General features: G+C 37.0%; 1 protein-coding gene across 1 annotated transcript in view; it reads left to right on the top strand.

Annotated features, from left to right (window-relative positions):
- Positions 1-563: 563 nt before the first annotated feature.
- LOC128226457 (centlein-like) overlaps positions 564-19,185 on the top strand; it is a 29,061-nt gene continuing 10,439 nt past the window's right edge. Inside the window, exons 1-13 of the mRNA XM_052936338.1 lie at positions 564-661; positions 1,036-1,124; positions 5,882-6,146; positions 6,497-6,618; positions 9,373-9,498; positions 12,199-12,299; positions 12,486-12,660; positions 12,901-12,987; positions 14,737-14,899; positions 15,307-15,365; positions 16,368-16,482; positions 16,737-16,842; positions 18,921-19,066. Coding sequence (XP_052792298.1) covers positions 566-661; positions 1,036-1,124; positions 5,882-6,146; positions 6,497-6,618; positions 9,373-9,498; positions 12,199-12,299; positions 12,486-12,660; positions 12,901-12,987; positions 14,737-14,899; positions 15,307-15,365; positions 16,368-16,482; positions 16,737-16,842; positions 18,921-19,066 — 1,650 coding nt within the window. The 5' untranslated portion in view covers positions 564-565. The remainder of the gene's footprint in view (positions 662-1,035; positions 1,125-5,881; positions 6,147-6,496; positions 6,619-9,372; positions 9,499-12,198; positions 12,300-12,485; positions 12,661-12,900; positions 12,988-14,736; positions 14,900-15,306; positions 15,366-16,367; positions 16,483-16,736; positions 16,843-18,920; positions 19,067-19,185) is intronic.

Below are 19,185 nucleotides of genomic sequence, written 5' to 3'. Positions count from 1 at the left end.
CCTAGGGTCAAGGTCACTGTTACTAAAAAGAAAAAACAGACACAGGCTGAAATTCTTCTGACGATCATTAAAAACCTGGTTTCGTCGCGCGTGCGGCGTTTCTTGTTTATGATATCCTTGACAGCAAGATCTGAAAATTAACATTTTTATAAATGACAAACATTTAGTAAGAGCTAGGGTTATTCCCCCTTGTATCTCCCACTATCTGTTCCACTCTCCTGTCTCTCCAGCAACAACCAATGGACCCCATTGGAAATGCATACAGTGAACTTTCATGGGCGGTCCTTTATTGCAAGATTCGGAATGATAAACAAACATACATAAATGCACACATACATGAAATGAACTCTTTTTTAATGGGAATTTGTAACTGAGTTAAAAGCTTTGGTCAAGACACAACAAGTGTCCCTTCTCTGCATTGGTCTTTTTTGGTCCAAAAGAATGAAAGAAATTATGAATAATTAATTAATATTGAAATTTATTATGTTTACATTTGAAAATAAAGACATATGTGATGTAAATGATTTCTCTGAAGCTTTGATTCTACTGTATTATCCAGGAGATTATGGATCGAGAGGACATCATATCGGACTTGAAACGGCAACTTGACAAACGGCACACTCGTGACCTTAGTGGCAGCTACCTCGACCAGGACGAAAAGGTGGGTCTCAGTATATATTTTGAACAAAAAAACATAGGATAATATTCATTCTAAGTGAAAGAGGGAAGTCACTCAAAATACAAGAGCAACCATGCAACAAATAGTTGTCTCCCAGCTTCAGTAGCATTGTGATGAACACATGGGAGCCGTTGTTTAAATGGACATGACTTCTGTTACTTAGATATTTTACTCTGAAGCCAAATGTTAATATAATGATTCAGCAATTAACAGATGGAATTTGTGGTCCATTAGGGCACTTCCTTATACATCATTAATTAAAGTGTAAATGTTCAAATTACTCTTCGAGCTTGATTGGATGCATTCTGATTGTGTTGCAAGACTTAAACGGGTATTTGTGCGTGTTGTGTGTGCAGGTTGAGCCAGTGCTGGACCTGGAGTTCAAGTGTCGCGGCATGCAGAAAGAGATTGACAATCTCCGAAGACAGCTCCTCGAGAGGGAAGGGTAAACTGCACTCAATCACTTTAATAATATTAGAATACTCACATAAGAGTACTAACATTAAATTGTACTAGAACAGCATATAATGTTTAGAAAGCCCTGAAATAAGGAATTTTCATTATACTCCCACAAACGAAGTTTGAGGGGGTATATAGGAGTGCGCTTGTTGGTCGGTCGGTCGGGTCTGTCTGTCGGTCGGTCTGTTGGTTTTCATGGTTTCAGGACGATAACTCATGAAAGGCTAGACAGATTTGAAAATTTTTTGGTACACAGGTGTAACATCAGAAGATACAGGTCAAGTTCGATATTGGGGCTGGTGGGGCCAAGGTCAAGGTTACTGTTACTAAAATAGAAAAACAGTTTCCGGACGATAACTCATGAAAGGCTAGACAGATTTGAACAATTTTTGGTACACAGGTGTAACATCAGAAGATACAGGTCAAGTTCGATATTGGGGCTGGTGGGGCCAAGGTCAAGGTCACTGTTATTAAAAATAGAAAAACGGTTTCCGGACGATTACTCGTGAAAGGCTAGACAGATTTGAACAATTTTTGGTACACATGTGTAACATCAGAAGATACAGTTTGGTACACAGGTGTAACATCAGAAGATACAGGTCAAGTTCGATATTGGGGCTGGTGGGGCTAAGGTCAACGTCACTGTTACTAAAAAAAGAAAAACGGTTTCCAGATGATAACTCATGAAAGGCTTGACAGATTTGAACAATTTTTGGTAAACAGGTGTAACAGCAGAAGACACAGGTCAAGTTCGATATTGTGGCTGGTGGGGCCAAAGTCAAGGTCACTGTTACTAAAAATGGAAAAACAGTTTCCGGACGATAACTCATGAAAGGCTTGACAGATTTGAACAATTTTTGGTACCCAGGTGTAACATCAGAAGATACAGGTCAAGTTTGATATTGGGGCTGGTGGGGCCAAGGTCAAGGTCACTGTTACTAAAAATAGAAAAACGGTTTCTGGACGATAACTCATGAAAGGCTAGACAGATTTGAACAATTTTTGGTACACAGGTGTAACATCAGAAGATACAGGTCAAGTTCGATATTGGGGCTGGTGGGGCCAAGGTCAAGGTCACTGTTACTATAAATAGAAAAACGGTTTCCAGACGATAACTCATGAAAAGCTAGTTTTTCTTGTCAGCAGTGTAACTTCTAAATTACTCAACAGATTTAAATAAAACAATACATGCATGATAAAAGAAGATGCAGTGTGCAGTAACCTTGGAGGTATGGCCTCTTTTCAAAGGAATGGTTTGCCATTCCTGTGTCCATGCGGCATTTGGGGGTATTCGTCACTCCTGTGACAACTCTAGTTTAAGTAGTAGTTAAATAATATATTTAAATAAATGTTTCTGATTAAGTCAATATCTATTCAATTCGAATCAATATTTATTTATTGTTGGGTACTTCTAGTATGTACAACAGTAAACATGAGCAATGTATAGCTTTTGACTGAAATGACATTATAATATAAGCAGTACATTGTGTGCTGGATAACATTATTTACCTGGGCTTCTAAAAACCCACAATTTGCCAGTTTGGACCGATTTTGACAAATTTAGTTGCAGAAAATGGCTAAAAAATCTGTCCGAAAAATGTTTATTTTTTTCAATTTTGTCCAAAACAGCTAAGTCAGTAAAAAGAATAGAAATTGTTTGTCATTCCACATCCTTAAATACCAGTGGACATCCTTGAGGGCATTAACCCCTGTGTTAATTGACTTTGCTGTTTTTAGCTCACCTGTCACGTAGTGACAAGGTGAGCTTTTGTGATCACTCTTCGTCCGTCGTCCGTCCGTCCGTCCGTCCGTCCGTTCACAATTGCTTGTGAACACAATAGAGGTCACAATTTTGACCTAATCTTTATGAAACTTGGTCAGACTGATCATCTCTATAAAATCTAGGTCAAGTTCGATATTGGGTCATCTGGGGTCAAAAACTAGGTCACTAGGTCAATTAGTAGAAAAACCTTGTGAACACAATAGAGGTCACAATTTTAGCCTAATCTCAATGCAACTTGGTCAGAATGGTCATCTCTATAAAATCTAGGTCAAGTTCGATATTGGGTCATCCGCGGTCAATAATTAGGTCACTAGGTCAATTAGTAGAAAAACCTTGTGAACACAATAGAGGTCACAATTTTAGCCTAATCTCAATGCAACTTGGTCAGAATGATCATCTCTATAAAATGTAGGTCAAGTTCGATATTGGGTCATCCGCGGTCAACAACTAGGTCACTAGGTCAATTAGTACAAAAACCTTGTGAACACAATAGAGGTCACAATTTTAGCCTAATCTCAATGCAACTTGGTCAGAATGATCATCTCTATAAAATCTAGGTCAAGTTCGATATTGGGTCATCCGCGGTCAATAACAAGGTCACTAGGTCAATTAGTAGAAAAACCTTGTGAACACAACAGAGGTCACAATTTTGACCTAATCTTTATGAAACTTGGTCAGACTGATCATCTCTATGAAGACTAGGCCAAGTTCGATATTGGGTCATCTGGGGTCAACAACTAGGTCACTAGGTCAATTAGTACAAAAACCTTGTGAACACAATAGAGGTCACAATTTTAGCCTAATCTCAATGCAACTTGGTCAGAATGATCATCTCTATAAAATCTAGGTCAAGTTCGATATTGGGTCATCCGCGGTCAATAACTAGGTCACTAGGTCAATTAGTATAAAAACCTTGTGAACACAACAGAGGTCACAATTTTGACCTAATCTTTATGAAACTTGGTCAGACTGATCATCTCTATGAAGACTAGGCCAAGTTCGATATTGGGTCATCTGGGGTCAAAAACTAGGTCAGTAGGTCAATTAGTAGAAAAACCTTGTGAACACATTAGAGGTCACAATTTTAGCCTAATCTCAATGCAACTTGGTCAGAATGATCATCTCTATAAAATTTAGGTCAAGTTCGATATTGGGTCATCCGCGGTCAATAACTAGGTCACTAGGTCAATTAGTAGAAAAACCTTGTGAACACAATAAAGGTCACAATTTTAGCCTAATCTCAATGCAACTTGGTCAGAATGATCATCGTTATAAAATGTAGGTCAAGTTTGATATTGGGTCATTCACGGTCAATAACTAGGTCACTAGGTCAATTAGTACAAAAACCGTGTGAACACAATAGAGGTCACAATTTTAGCCTAATCTCAATGCAACTTGGTCAGAATGATCATCTCTATAAAATCTAGGTCAGGTTCGATATTGGGTCATCTGCGGTCAATAACTAGGTCACTAGGTCAATTAGTACAAAAACCTTGTGAACACAATAGAGGTCACAATTTAAGGCTAATCTTAATGCAACTTGGTAAGAATGATCATCTCTATAAAATCTGGGTCAAGTTCGATATTGGGTCATACGCAGTCAATAACTAGGTCACTAGGTCAATTATTAGAAAAACCTTGTGAACAAAATAGAGGTCACAATTTTAGCCTTATCTTAATGAAACTTGGTCAGAATGATCATCTTAACATAAGCTAGGTCAAGTTCCATATTGGGTCAACCCAGGTCAAAAACTAGGTCACTAGGTCAATTAGTAGAAAAACCTTGTGAACACAATAGAGGTTACAATTTTAGGCTTAACTCAATTCAACTTGGTCAGAATGATCATCTCTAGAAAAATATAGGTCAAGTTCGATATTGGGTCATTCGCGGTCAATAACTAGGTCACTAGGTCAATTAGTATAAAAACCTTGTGAACACAATAGAGGTCACATTTTAAGCCTAATCTAAATGTAACTTGGTCAGAATGATCATCTCTATAAAATCTAGGTCAAGTTCGATATTGGGTCATTTACCGTCAATAACTAGGTCAATAGGTCAATTAGTAGAAAAACCTTGTGAACACAATAGAGGTCACAATTTTAGCCTAATGTTAATGCAACTTGGTCAGAATGATCATCTCTATAAAATCTGGGTCATGTTCGATATTGGGTCATCCGCAGTCAATAACTAGGTCACTAGGTCAGATATTAGAAAAACCTTATGAACACAATAGAGGTCACAATTTTAGCCTAATCTTTATGAAACTTGGTCAGACTGATCATCTTTATAAAATCTAGGTCAAGTTCCACATTGGGTCATCCGCGGTCAATAACTAGGTCACTAGGTCAGATAGTAAAAAAACCTTGTGAACACAACAGAGGTCACAATTTTAGCCTAATCTTAATGAAACTTGGTCAGAATGATCATCTTAACATAAGCTAGGTCAAGTTCCATATTGGGTCAACCCAGGTCAAAAACTAGGTCACTAGGTAAATTAGTAGAAAAACCTTGTGAACACAATAGAGGTCACAATTTTTATGATAATAGGTCAGAATGTTCACTTTATTTAGCAAAGCTACAGGTGAGCGATACAGGGCCATCATGGCCCTCTTGTTTATTTCATCAAAGAGATGTCAGATTCACCTTCTGTTTCTCATGTAAACAATTGTCACACATTTGCTACAAAGATCTATTATCATTTTTGTTGTCTGACTGCATTCTGCGGGGTATCAGTCAGCTGCAATTAATTATGATCACAGCGTTCCTTGTTAGAAACTCCCTAAAAAAAGAGAAGCCAGCTTAATTTGGCACAGTTTGGCTTTTATCATACAGTTGTTTTTTTATTTAGAAGTTAAAAAATATAATATACAATATCTATGGATTTCTTTGAGTGTGTATTATTCAATAAACACATTGCCAAGTATGTTGTATTTCACTCTTGTATTTAATAATTCTGCAGGCAAATTGAGGCACTTGAGGAAGATGCCATCAACCAGACCATCGAGTTTGATGTGGCCCGCCTCAACCGACACGAACGCACTCACTCAACACCCTCCAAGCAAGTGAAGAGTGTCGCACTCAGCCCCATGAGAGGTCCGACCGAGTGGCCAGGCAAGAGTCAGCGGTCAAGGTCAATGTCCCCTCGGAGAGAGGTGTTAACGTCCAAACCCAGACTCCACATACAGAAAGATCTGGATGATTGTAGAATGATCCTCAAACTTAAGGTTGGTAACACACATATAGAGAACTTTATCAAGCTCAAGTGATTCACTGCATACATATATATATGCTGGTTCAAGAAAGCTATTATTGTAAAACAAAAAACATAGTATGGGTTTATCCAAAAGTTTTTGAGATTTCCCCTGATGAGCATGAACCGAAAATGTCATTTATTTTCTATTTATATATAAATATATTTTATGTGTTTTAGAATTGATAATGCTCCATCAAAATCTAGTAATATTTATGCGGATGATTTTATATAATAACTTTCAGTGTACATAAGAACATATCAGCTGGTTGTAATTTTGTAGAATAACTGTATATAATGTTGGTGGATTCTTTAAATGGACAGATACGGGAGTTGAATGAGCTGAAGAAAGCCCATGCCAAACGTCTGGAGCGCCTGAAGACCGTCCAGGACAGTTACCGAAATGTCAAGGAACAACTTAAAACTCTCGAGGACGAGTACTATGGGTGAGGCAAATATATCAGTTGTACAAAACGATAAGATCACTTTATTTAGGTTCATTAGATGGCATGAAACAGTTTTTTTTTTTGTTTTTTTTATAAGTTAAAAACAGAGAGAAAAGAACAGAATTTAATTCCTTTCCTTTTACACCAAGGCCAGGTTCTGGAGACTTCGATTGAAACCCAGGAATGATCAAGTTCAGGGTTAAACCTGAAATCAGGATGTAATACTATCGTACAGTTACAAAGTGTGTTTTCAGGCTGGGCAATTGCTTTCAAAATAATAAAAATTGCCTTAAAATGAATAAAAATGGCCTTGGAAACAAAACCCTTTAACTTTGCTTTGAGCCAAAATCGAGAATTCATTTACAGTAAAACTGCGATCGCTTTAAGGTCGCCGGGGACCGAGCCTAAACCTCGAGGGAACCGATGTTTCGAACGACCCGATTTTCAATTCTTTAGTCTGTTATGAAATATATTTCAGTGTATTTTAAGTTTGAAGTCATCTGTTTACTAAGACACCGTTTATGTGTTGCGTTGTGGAAATCGCTCATACGTTCAAAGGCTGTCGTATACTATATGTATACTAAATATAAAATGTAAAAGAATTATCAATAAATGAATAAATAGAATTTTTTATTTTTACAAAATTGCCATATTGCAAAGCAAAGTGACAAGAAGGAATTCTTTTCAGAGATACCGATGTTGGTTCGATATGGTAGTGTTTATTCATATTTTTATTACTCATTTCTCACTATTAACTTCTCATAATTATCTTCTAAAATGCCCATATCAACTAATATCGGTCATGCATTAACAGTGTTGAACGGTTTTTCACACCTTATCAAATTGTCTTTTAACTGTCATTGCAATTTTAACAACTTGCGAAAATTTAAAACCTAAAAAAAGCAATTGTTTGTTTATTTTGGAACACGCGTTCGGGAAAAGGTGTGAAATTATGACCTCGAGGGAGCCATAAGGTTTTGTGCATGATTTGTGTACTTGGGACTGAGTATATTGCTCGACCCCTCGACATAATTAGGTTTTGATGCAGCGTAGGTATATTTTATATGAAAATAGAAGGAAAAAAGTTTGGGACCAAGCTCCGACCTCGAGGGAACGCTGGTTCTCGAACGACAGCTTGTTCGAACGACCGCAGTTTTACTGTTATTGAAATGTTCAGAATAGGTTTTATTGATCTGTTATCATCCCTTGAAACCTACAGTCCATAATATAGTGCAATACCATCCCTGAACTGCTGGGATGTATTAATTACTGTTACTGACTCATCCCTGACGCTGCAGCTGGCCTTGAATAGCGACATTGTGTTCAATCCTCCAGCATGTTTGTTTACCTTCTTCACCAGTGACATTTACTGATTTACGTGATGAATTCATTAGCAGGCCTGTCAGTTTTCCCTTCCTTGGAGAGCACTTATTGAACACTTCAGGAATTTATAAGAAAAATAAAGAAATATGATTGTCACCTTGATTTAGTTTCTTAGTAAACATCATGTCTAAAATCATTCCTTTTTGTATGTTGTTGTATAAGGCTGATTGACACCCATATATTATCCCCATTAGCTAGTTATCAACTGCGTAGTTTCCATGTTCTTCCCTGTTATTGGTCTTTGCAATGTCAGCTAGCTGCATATATTGGAGGCATGTTAACTTTGTGTATGACATCCGTAAAAAAAAGTGATATTATATCGTAAAACTCAGATCTAACCAAGAAGAACTTTCACTTGCTGCATAATAATTTATAACAAGCTTAATTTAATATCTAGGAGTTTTATGGTATCGTTTAAAACATATGACAATCCATATTAGTGCAGTGAAGCAAAGACGCAGATTGGCCAAAGAAAAGAAGTCAAAGGTTAGACTTAACATTTATTTTGCAATGTCCCTGATTTTCATGGTTGTCAAAACTGAAAAGACAATTTGAGTTGCAAATGTATCATGTATTACAAAAAAGACTTATTAAATGGCACAAGATATAATCAAACTTCTAAACAAATTCTGACTTGCCACTTTTATACTAATTATTGGCAAATATCGTTCAATTTATTGCATACTTAACAAAATATACATTAAAAACAAGAAAGTTACATAGAAATACCACTGGTTTGTAAAATATAACCTCTTTGGGCTTATTTTCTTTTTTGCAAAACATGATTCTAAAGAAGGTTTCAAAATGATTTCATCACGGCAAATTGCAAAATAGTAACAAGGAGAGGTCATTTTTTCTGTCTAATTTAAGATTCACACCCTAATTACTTCGAAATTTCGGATACTTGTACTTCAAATAAATCAGTAAAGCTAATTCATTTTAAATGTGATGAAAAATGAAACTGCTTTAGCAACATTCAAAGGCCCATGATTAAGTAGAGGAGTAGGAACAATCCTTACCATGACCCTCAATCGGAACAATAGTTCAAGCTCATGTGGAATCTCAGGTTCTGAATGTATAAAGACTTGGTGGAGTCAGGGTCAAGGTCACTGTTGTTAAAATTAGAAAAATTGTTCCTGCTGAATAGCTTCAGTTTCCATAGCCAGACATTGAAGTGTTTGCATGACGACTGTTGAATTTGGAAATTTAATATTTGAAACAATTTTATTTATCTTGTTACTTAATAGTATTAACCTTGTCTAGTTATTACTGGCAATTTTGAATGCCAAAGCAAGCCCCTTGTGACTGCTTCATGTCTATCAACATATCCCATGTATGATATCTTCACACGGACCCCTACCTTTGTTGAAGGTCCAAAAAGAAGCGTAAGAAGGTGAAGCGTGCAGATCCACGTGACCTGAGACAGGAAGACAGTCCCGCTGTGTGGAACGAACTTGCATACTTCAAGAATGAGAACAGAAATATGGCCATTGAAAGGTAAACGTATAAGTAAAGTAGTAATGATGGGGTTGTGTTTTTTGCTGACAGATTTTAAAGAATTTCATTATTTCACTATTTCATTTATTAAACTAGGGATGCAAACGAATGGTAAAATGGATATATGAATATTCAGTATGTTTTTCAATCAAGTATATGAATATTCGATTACCAAAATGAATCTTTAAGAAGTTGTAATAAACAACAACTGTTATCTATATAAATAGCAAGACATTTTAACCTTCTTTGTCAAAGCTGGTACCCGGCTTCTTTCCCATTTTCAGAAAAAAATCACAACAAAAAATTATATATTTTTAACAACCCATAGAAAAAATCACTAATATCAATTTCGCTGCGTTCTTATTTGTAAACAAAGCCAAGATTTGAAGATGGTATGATTGAAGATAAGAAGATCTTAAATTACGGGTTGAATGACATTATGCGCCAACAGAGGGTCGTAAATATCCCTAGGACAATCAACAATACTCCTAATAGTGGCCGAGAAGGGTATCTGATTTTCTATATTCTGCATTACCTTGCAGTCTTGCTCTGGGACTGACCTTTGCTTAATATAACAATTGAAAAATCAGACCAACTCAGGAAGTAGTACCTTAAACTCATCGATTGTTCAACAAAGCATGAATGTTAAAACGAAACATGAGCAACAGTTTATTGCAGATAGTTAGCACATATCATTCATATCCACATGGCGCTTCAAGCAATATTGTGGAGCTTAATTGGCAGATAAGACAACACCTTGGTGTAAAGGCCCATTCCTTAAATCCTTACTTGGCAGTGTAGTTAAATGTTCCAAACAAAATCTAAATTTGTTTGATATCACTTGTCTAATAGCCAGTTATTATAAAATTATGGACTGCTTGTAGTACCCAACAATGGGTCCCTAATTGACGTTCTTGCAGATTACACATATTGTCATCCCATTCATGCCTCTGGCATAAGGTGCCAATCGTTGTAAAAACAACTTCATACACAACAACACAATTGCAGGCAAAAGGTTTATTGTTTATTTATTCAACAACGAAAGTATTCAATTACAGATTTTGACATCTAATACCAAACATTCGATCAACTATTCATTTGCATCTCTATATTAAACGCATGGTTAAAGAAAGACACTTTAGTATTAACTATGAACTTGCTTACATGTTTGACTTATCATTTATGTTTTGTGTATTCTATTTAATTCAAACCTGCACTATACTGCAGGCCTTCTTAATTCATACCTGCCCCATACTGCCATCCCCTTCCATTCATGCAGGCTCTATGCTGCTGTCCGCTTCCATTCATACCTGCCCTATGCTGCCATCCCCTTCCATTCATGCAGGCTCTATGCTGCTGTCCGCTTCCATTCATACCTATCCTATGCTGCCATCCCCTTCCATTCATACCTGCCCTATACGGCCATCCCCTTCCAGTCATACCTACCCTATGCTGCCATCCCCTTCCAGTCATACCTACCCTATGCTGTCATCCCCTTCCAGTCATAACTACCCTATGCTGTCATCCCCTTCCAGTCATACCTACCCTATGCTGTCATCCCCTTCCAGTCATACCTACCCAATGCTGTCATCCCCTTCCAGTCATACCTACCCTATGCTGCCATCCCCTTCCAGTCATACCTACCCTATGCTGTCATCCCCTTCCAGTCATACCTACCCTATGCTGTCATCCCCTTCCAGTCATACCTACCCTATGCTGCCATCCCTTTCCAGTCATACCTACCCTATGCTGCCATCCCTTTCCATTCATGCCTACCCTATGCTGCCACCCCATTCCATTCATAACTGCCCTATGTTGCTATCCACTTCCATTCATACCTGCCCTATACGTCCACCCCCTTACATTCATTCCAGCCCTATAATGCCATCCCCTTCCATTTTTACCTGCCCTATGCTGCCATCCCCTTCCATACATACATACCTGTCCTATATTGCCACCCCCTCCATTCATGCCTATCCTATACTGCCATCCAACTCCATTCATGCTTGCCTTATACTGCCATCCCCCTTCATTCAAACCTGCCCCATTCTGCCATCCCCCTTTATTCACACCTGGCCTTTGCTGTTGTCTCCCTCCATTCATGCTTGTCCTATAATGCCATCCCACCCCATTCATGCCTGTCCTAAACTGTCACCCCCCTCTGTTCATGGCTGCCCTATGCTGCCATCCCCTTCCATTCATGCCTGCCCAATGCTGCTGCCCCCTTCCATTCATACCAGCCCTATACTGTCATCGCCCTTTGTTCATGCCTGCCCTAAGTTGCCATCCCCTTCCATTCCTGTCATATACTGCCATCCCCCTTCATTTATGCTTGCCCTTTACTGCCATCCCCCTCGATTCATGCCTGCCCTATACTGCCATCCCCCTCTATTTATGCCTGTCCTGTACTGCCATACCCCTCAATTCATGCCTGCCCTTTACTGCCATCCCCCTCTTTTCATACCTACCCTATACTGCCATCCCCCTCCATTCATGCCTGTCCTATACTGCTATCCCCCTCCAATCATGCCTGCCCTATACTGCTGTGCCCCTCCATTTATGCCTGCCCTATACTGCTGCCGCCCCCACCCCCTCCATTTATTGCCACCCTATGCTGCTTTCCCCTTCCATTAATGCCTGCCCTATACTGCCATCCCCCTCCATTCATACCTGCCCTATACGGCCATCCCCTTGTTGCAGGATGAGTCTGGAGGAGGAGCTTGATGGTCTCCGTGTGCAAGCAAGCCAGGATGCTGCCACTGTACACGAGCTCCGTGTGGCACTACAGCAGGAAAAGGAAGGTAAGCCTGTCAGGGTTATGGAATGTCATCTTTCAGGGAGAGCATTTTGAATTCTCTGAATATTAAAACAAGAGTGTATAGGGTGTAGAAGTAGGTTCCAGAGTCTATACTTTCAGATTGTTAAGATCTACATAAAAGTAAAACTTAAACAACAGGGATTTAAACTGGGTATGTGCTTGATTCTAGAGAGAGCTTATGATCGTAAGAAAACAGAACGTGAGGTTGAAGGTGTTTCTAACCAGCGATCAGAGCTGGTGCTGTTGCGGTCGGAGGTGCAGAATGGGAAGATGACTGCAGAGAGGCTCACACGAGAACTACACGAGGCCCGTGCAGACAGGGAGGCACTCACGGAGGAGAAAAAGTGGGTAACATTCAGAATTATATTTACATACTGAGTACTTATAACATTCAATGGTACTACCGATCAGAGAAGCTTTACCATTTCAAATTATACCATAATTATATAATGTCAACAGGCATCAAACTATAACATTATCACAAATGGCTTCATAATAAGACAAGCTTATTTGTACGTAGGGTACCTTAAATCAAGCAAGTTTTGGGCTGTACTGGTTATATTCTGTACATGTTGTTGCGGCAGGTTGTTGAAGCAGGAGATGATGGATCTGAAACAGGACGCTTCTCAACACCGGATGGACCAGGCAGACCTCCGCAGGGACATTCACAGGTAAGCTACACACATAAACACACACACAGACAGACACACACACAGACACACACCATGCAGCAGTTGTCAGCACTTATTACTGCTGTCACACATATCACATGATTGTGATGTTGTTCAAAACTAAATAAGATTTGAAATAAATATTTAAATGAAGCATTAATTCTTTAAAGCTCATTTTATATAAACAATGTTTGTAATGTAAGAATTTGTCAAAAAATTCCATTTAAATATGTGACTTTTGCTATATTATTACATTATATGTAAAATTATGTGTATCATTGTCTAAATATATGGTAGATGGCAATTATGTAATGCAAATTCTATACTATTATGAACTGTACTCACGAAATTGAACTTATAGTAATAAAACGTATACATGCACTGTTCCATGTTTGCATCGGCCTTACATCAAAATGAACAGTTTTGTTTATTTGAACAATTTATCGTACATGTATAAATAATGTTATACCTTCACTGTTCAAACAACATGTTTCTAATAAAAACTAAAATAAATGACATTTCACAGCTTTTTCATTGTTTATTACTCATTCTGAACTTTCATTGTTTTTGCAAGTTACATGTCAGAAACAGTCAACATACTGAAAAAAATGTTTGCTGTTTGTATAAACTTACATGTGTAGTATAAAAATACAGCTTCTCTATGCGTGCAGCATTCACAGCTTTTTATAACCCCCGTCATGTTGATCCGCCATTCGGTAGAGTGAACCTCATGACCTGTAGATCCCTATATTAGACCCCTTTTGATCTTAAGATCAACATATTGATAGTCAAAGTCATAGTCATCTTTGGAAACAGGTATTTAAAGAAAAATACAACGAATGATAACAATTATTGGTTACCACTGAACCGAAATTGAAGCAACAATCTGTATATCTTGCATTGTCATTATTCTTTACTGTATTTCATCCACTTCACTTAATGAGGACTTTTAAGAGGCAGCATACATGTGTTACTGGACACTCATAACTCATCAGTTCCTATAACAACATTTAAAACTTGTCAATAACTACGGTATACATACTAGCCTCAATCTTGAAAGTGGTTTCAGTCATAACCTTAAATTTTCCAACATACATTTTATGCAAAAAGATTAATTGGCTGCCATTTGGAGGACAAATATGATTTTTAAACATCTCTTGTTGATCATTTAAGGGTCCCTTATTCTAGACTAATGTTGCATTGACAAGATATTTGTTACAAAAAGGAGATTAACTCAATCCAAATGTGCTGCTGATATACTTCATGGTCCTATTTCTGAAAACAATTCTTAACAAAATTTTGTTTCTGTAAAGCATCTTTTAATGAACGAATGTGCATATGTGTGAAGTAATCATGCTTTCCAAATAACGTTATGCTTAAAGTTCACTATACTCTATTGAAATATATAATAAATTATGTCGGCGTCATCATATAACGTTAATTTTTTTTTTTTTATATAATTAGTTTAATAACTTAATCTGACATCATAAATGAATAGGATTGTTAATTGTAGATGTAATATATCAGTGTTTAAGGTATTGAGCTATAAATAATCAAGTATTTATTTTATAAATAGATGATCACATTCGTGGTCATTCAATAAGAAGTTTATTAAAATTCTTAACTTATTTTGATGAAAACTCGCTAAGGCTTATAACAATAAGATCACCACTGCAGCAAAACCATTCATTATGCACAATAGTAACATTTCATTCCACTGTTGTTATTATTTTTATTATTATTATTCAGATTAAAGAGAGAGTTAGATGAAGAGCGAGCTATTTCTCGGCTGCACTCAGGCAAAGCTACGTCCCCTATAATGAAGACTGTAACTCTAAAGCCTTCTGGCAAATCTCGCCGTAAACACAATGGCAAATCCAGAACTGCATTCAATGTCAGTGCATCTAAAAAGGTCTGTTTTTTCGAACAATGTTTTCATTGTGAACACTAAACTGCGTGTACCAGTATTAAAACCCAGAATTACTTTCAGGTCGTATATATTCGACTGTAATTCCTTATAGTTCATGTAGAGATATCATTAGTATTGCTTTAATTGAGACCTATATTTGAGAGCAGGGAGGAAGAGTGGTAAATTGAAACAATAACATGGGTTCTGTTTTTGGCTTCAAGTACATTTATCCTAATTTATCCTTTGTTCAATTGTTTTATTTCTTTGAATATGAAAAACTGTTGTCGAGGACTTACATCTTTGACATAATTTTCATTCTTCCAAAAAATTAATTGGATAAAAAATAAAAAAATAAGTATTTTATATTTGTGTCTTGGTCACATTGACTGATGTTTTATGGCTTGTTTCAGTTTGAGGAGCTGGTGGAGGAGGGCTGGGAGGAGATGTCCGGCGAGTCAGACAATGAAGGGTATGCCACTCACAAATACATGGCCTGTCAAACACTTATCTAGTCTATTAGCTGCAAATAATAATAATAATAATTTTATTAATAATAATATCTTTATTTAGAGAAGGTATATACACATTATGACATAATTACAGGTTCAACCATAACAACATCATATTTACAATGTGGCCTTCTATGAAGAAAAAACAACAAACAGAAACAAAATGCAATTGGTAAATCATAAAACATCTGCATCGCTCTTATACATTCGTATACAAGAACTATTGATGTTATGAATATAATGATTCTATACAAATCATGTTTAATTAACATAACAATTGAAGTTATTTCAATATACATCATGTGCACGCCGACAGACACTCAATAAAAACACAACATGATTTTTGTGTCTGCATTTGCTTTTAATGTTTTATTTTACATTTCAATGAAGAGACATTTCTGGAAGCAATGCTTTGAAATTAAAAATTTATTATATTTTTTGTATGCTTTTTGGTGGAATGGTGGATTATATCCTGATAAATTCAGCATTTGAAACAGGGAGTTTATCAAAATATAATCTGCCTGTTTCACTGTAAAAAACACTTATCAATTTGTCATTATTTTCCAATTAAATATCAATAAATTATGCATGAAATCAAAATATATTTATTTTTGTTTCAGTGTAAGATTGAAGTTACTTTCACATAGTGAACACCAAAAGTAAATACTTCACATGTGGCAAAGCTGTGAAATATCAATTTTGGTGCCCACTCGGTGTAATATATTGCTATCTTACACCAAAAAAAACTGTTCTCCTACATATCTTAAAAGTTATGATGGATACTATTTTAGCCTGACCACCTGTTACAGATTTTAACAGCTAGAATTGACTACACATAAAAGTTGTCACAGTAAAGCCCATCAGTTGGCTTCAGTTGTTGTAAAGTAATGCCCCTTGACCTCCAGAGAAATGTTGAACAGGCACGGGCACCCTAATATCCTAGTTTATATTTCTATTATCAGAGGAACTGAGTCAGGAACGGACACTCTGGGTGAGAGGATTGTACAGAAATCACGCCACCACAAGCCTGACATGTCAACCACAGACAGCAGTATGGACCAGCACAAACACCGCAGGGTAGGAATACTGGCATCGATATTCTACATTGAAAAGGATTTTAATTGGATTGATTATTTTTGCTGCATTTCATGAAACACTTCCCTTCAATTTCAAGCACAAGATATGAATAATAAAACTAATTTTTAAGTGGGGTTTTGTCTGAATTTTCAGTGTCATCATTGTTTCAGTTTTTTATGGTAAATCACATTTGAGAATCACTGTGACCCATGATGCCAGAATGAAGTATGTACAATTCAACTGGTGTGTTTCAGGGAACCCAGATGAAGCACTCCCGCTTGCACCATCCGACGTCGCCTGTCCGGGAGCCTGCACAGTTCCCTCCCCCTGCTCGCCACACTGAGGCCCGGGCCCACAGAGGTAACCATGTTACATACAAGCATCGAAGAATAGGTGGGCTATACTACTCGCCCCAGCGTCGGCGTCCGGTTAAAGTTTTAGGGCAAGTTGGGATTTTCACTTATAAGTCCAATACCCTACATTCAATTGACTTAATACTTCACGCAGTTGTTCAGGGCCATCACATGATGAGGTTAGATAACTCCATATTATTATCCCCCGCCTATGAAATAGGGAGGGGGATATTGAAATGGCATTGTCCGTCCGTCCGTCTTTCCTTCCGTCCGTCCGTCACCTGCGTTTTCTCAGTAACTAGCCGGTATAATTTTCTCAGTAACTAGCCGGTATAATTTCATGAAACTTAAAATAAATATGAACCACTATACTGGAATGATGCCCGTCCAAAAAAAAATTGATTGGTCAATTGTCCTTGGAGTTATTGTCCTTGATTTTTTGAAAAACTCTCATTTACAGCCATTTCTCAGTAACTAGTTGGTAGAAATTCTTGAAACTTGAAATAAATATGAACCAACATACTGCAATGATGCCTTTTTATTTATATTTTGGATTGTGTAATTTCTATATGAGTTATTTGCCCTTGATTTATTCATATAGATCCATGTTTGCAGCCTTTTCTATGCAACTAGCTGGTAGAATTTTATGACACTTGGAATAAATAAGAACCAACATGCTGTGATGATGCCTGTCTATTTTTCTTTTGGATTGGTCAATTTTCCTTAGAGTTATTTCCCTTGATTTATTAAAAAATCATTGTTTGCAGCCATTTCTCAGTAAAACCAATGTGCTTATCTTATTCTTTCTGAGATTTTTTTTAACCTTCAAGCACAAACAAGCCATCAAGCACAAACAAGCCATTGTTGGCAGGGGATATCTTTTCACTGAAAATGCTTGTTCTTTACACAGATTATGGCCCCTGATTGACTATGGAACTTAGGTTTAAGTTTTAGGGCAAGTTGGAATATTTATTAATAACTTCTATATCCTTTGTTCAATTGACTTAATACTTCACACAGTTGTTCAGGACCATCACACAATGAGGTTACATAACTCCATATTATCCTAAATACAAGTTATGGCCCCCGATTGACTTAGGTTAAAGTTTTAGGGCAGGTTAAAGTTTTAGGGTAAGTTGGGATTTTCACTTAAAATTCCAATACCATTCATTCAATTGACTTAATACTTCACACAGATGTTCAGAGCCATCACATAATGAGGTAAGATAACTCCATATTATCTTTTATACAAATTATGGCCCCTGATTGACTATAGAACTTAGGTTAAAGTTTTAGGGCAGGTTGGGATATTGTTTAATAACTTCTATACCCTTCATTCAATTGACTTAATACTTCACACAATTGTTCAGGACCATCACCCAATGAGGTTACATAACTCCATATCCTTAATACAAGTTATGGCCCCTGATTGACTTAGGTTAAAGTTTTAGGCAAGTAAAAGTTAAGAGCAAGTTGGGATTTTAATAAAAACAACTTATATACCGTTCATTAAATGCACTTAATAAAATTCAAAATCATTTACGACCATCTTATAAGAAACATAACTCCGTTTTAAGCCTAAATACAAATTATGGCCCTTGATTTTTTGGATTTTTTTTTTTTATTTCCTTTGAAAGGCATATTTGTATATTCTTAACCACACCTTCATAATGGGAAATCAAGTTATTTGAATGACTTGCGTAATTGTTTGGGCAGGCTGGTGGGAGGGCAGCATCAAAGTCACCTTATGTATCATATAATTTTAGTTAGGTTTGACATAAAGAGACCAAACTTGGTATTATGACATCTTTATTGTATTCTAAGTCAAAGCGGCGTAGTCGAGCGCGCTGTCTTACGACGGCTCATGTTATTGTTGCAGTTTTAATTTACTGATTTTTGCCTTAGATAAAATAATCGTTATTTTAAGTGAATAAGTTACAAAACATATGGACATCAGCTTAAAAAAGCATTGAACCGGTTATTACTTATACATTCCTTTATAAAACTTTGTTTATGAACCAGTTGTACCCATGTAATTTATTTGAACACCTGCAAAATGCTGCAATGCCTGTGTACAACCAACAGCCCTGTACCGAGATGCAGGCACCTCGCCTGTCCACCAGCCTGTCCAGCTCCAGACATCACCCACAGCCAAGAAATCACCCGCGTACAATGCCCTCGTGCGACAACTCAGACCAATGAAACAGAGAGTTGGATATCTGCAACAGCAGGTAAATAGGTTGCTCTGAAGATTTTATTAAGGAAAATATTATCATAGTATTTCCAACATTTTCCATAATTGCTAGTTTCTTATCATTTAGAACTTGGCAATGAAATGTATGTAGGTTAG

Source organism: Mya arenaria, chromosome 3 (assembly GCF_026914265.1).
Source record: "Mya arenaria isolate MELC-2E11 chromosome 3, ASM2691426v1".
Lineage (NCBI taxonomy): Eukaryota > Metazoa > Mollusca > Bivalvia > Myida > Myidae > Mya > Mya arenaria.
Note: the sequence above shows the minus strand (reverse complement) of the source record. Positions and strands in the feature narration are given on the sequence as shown.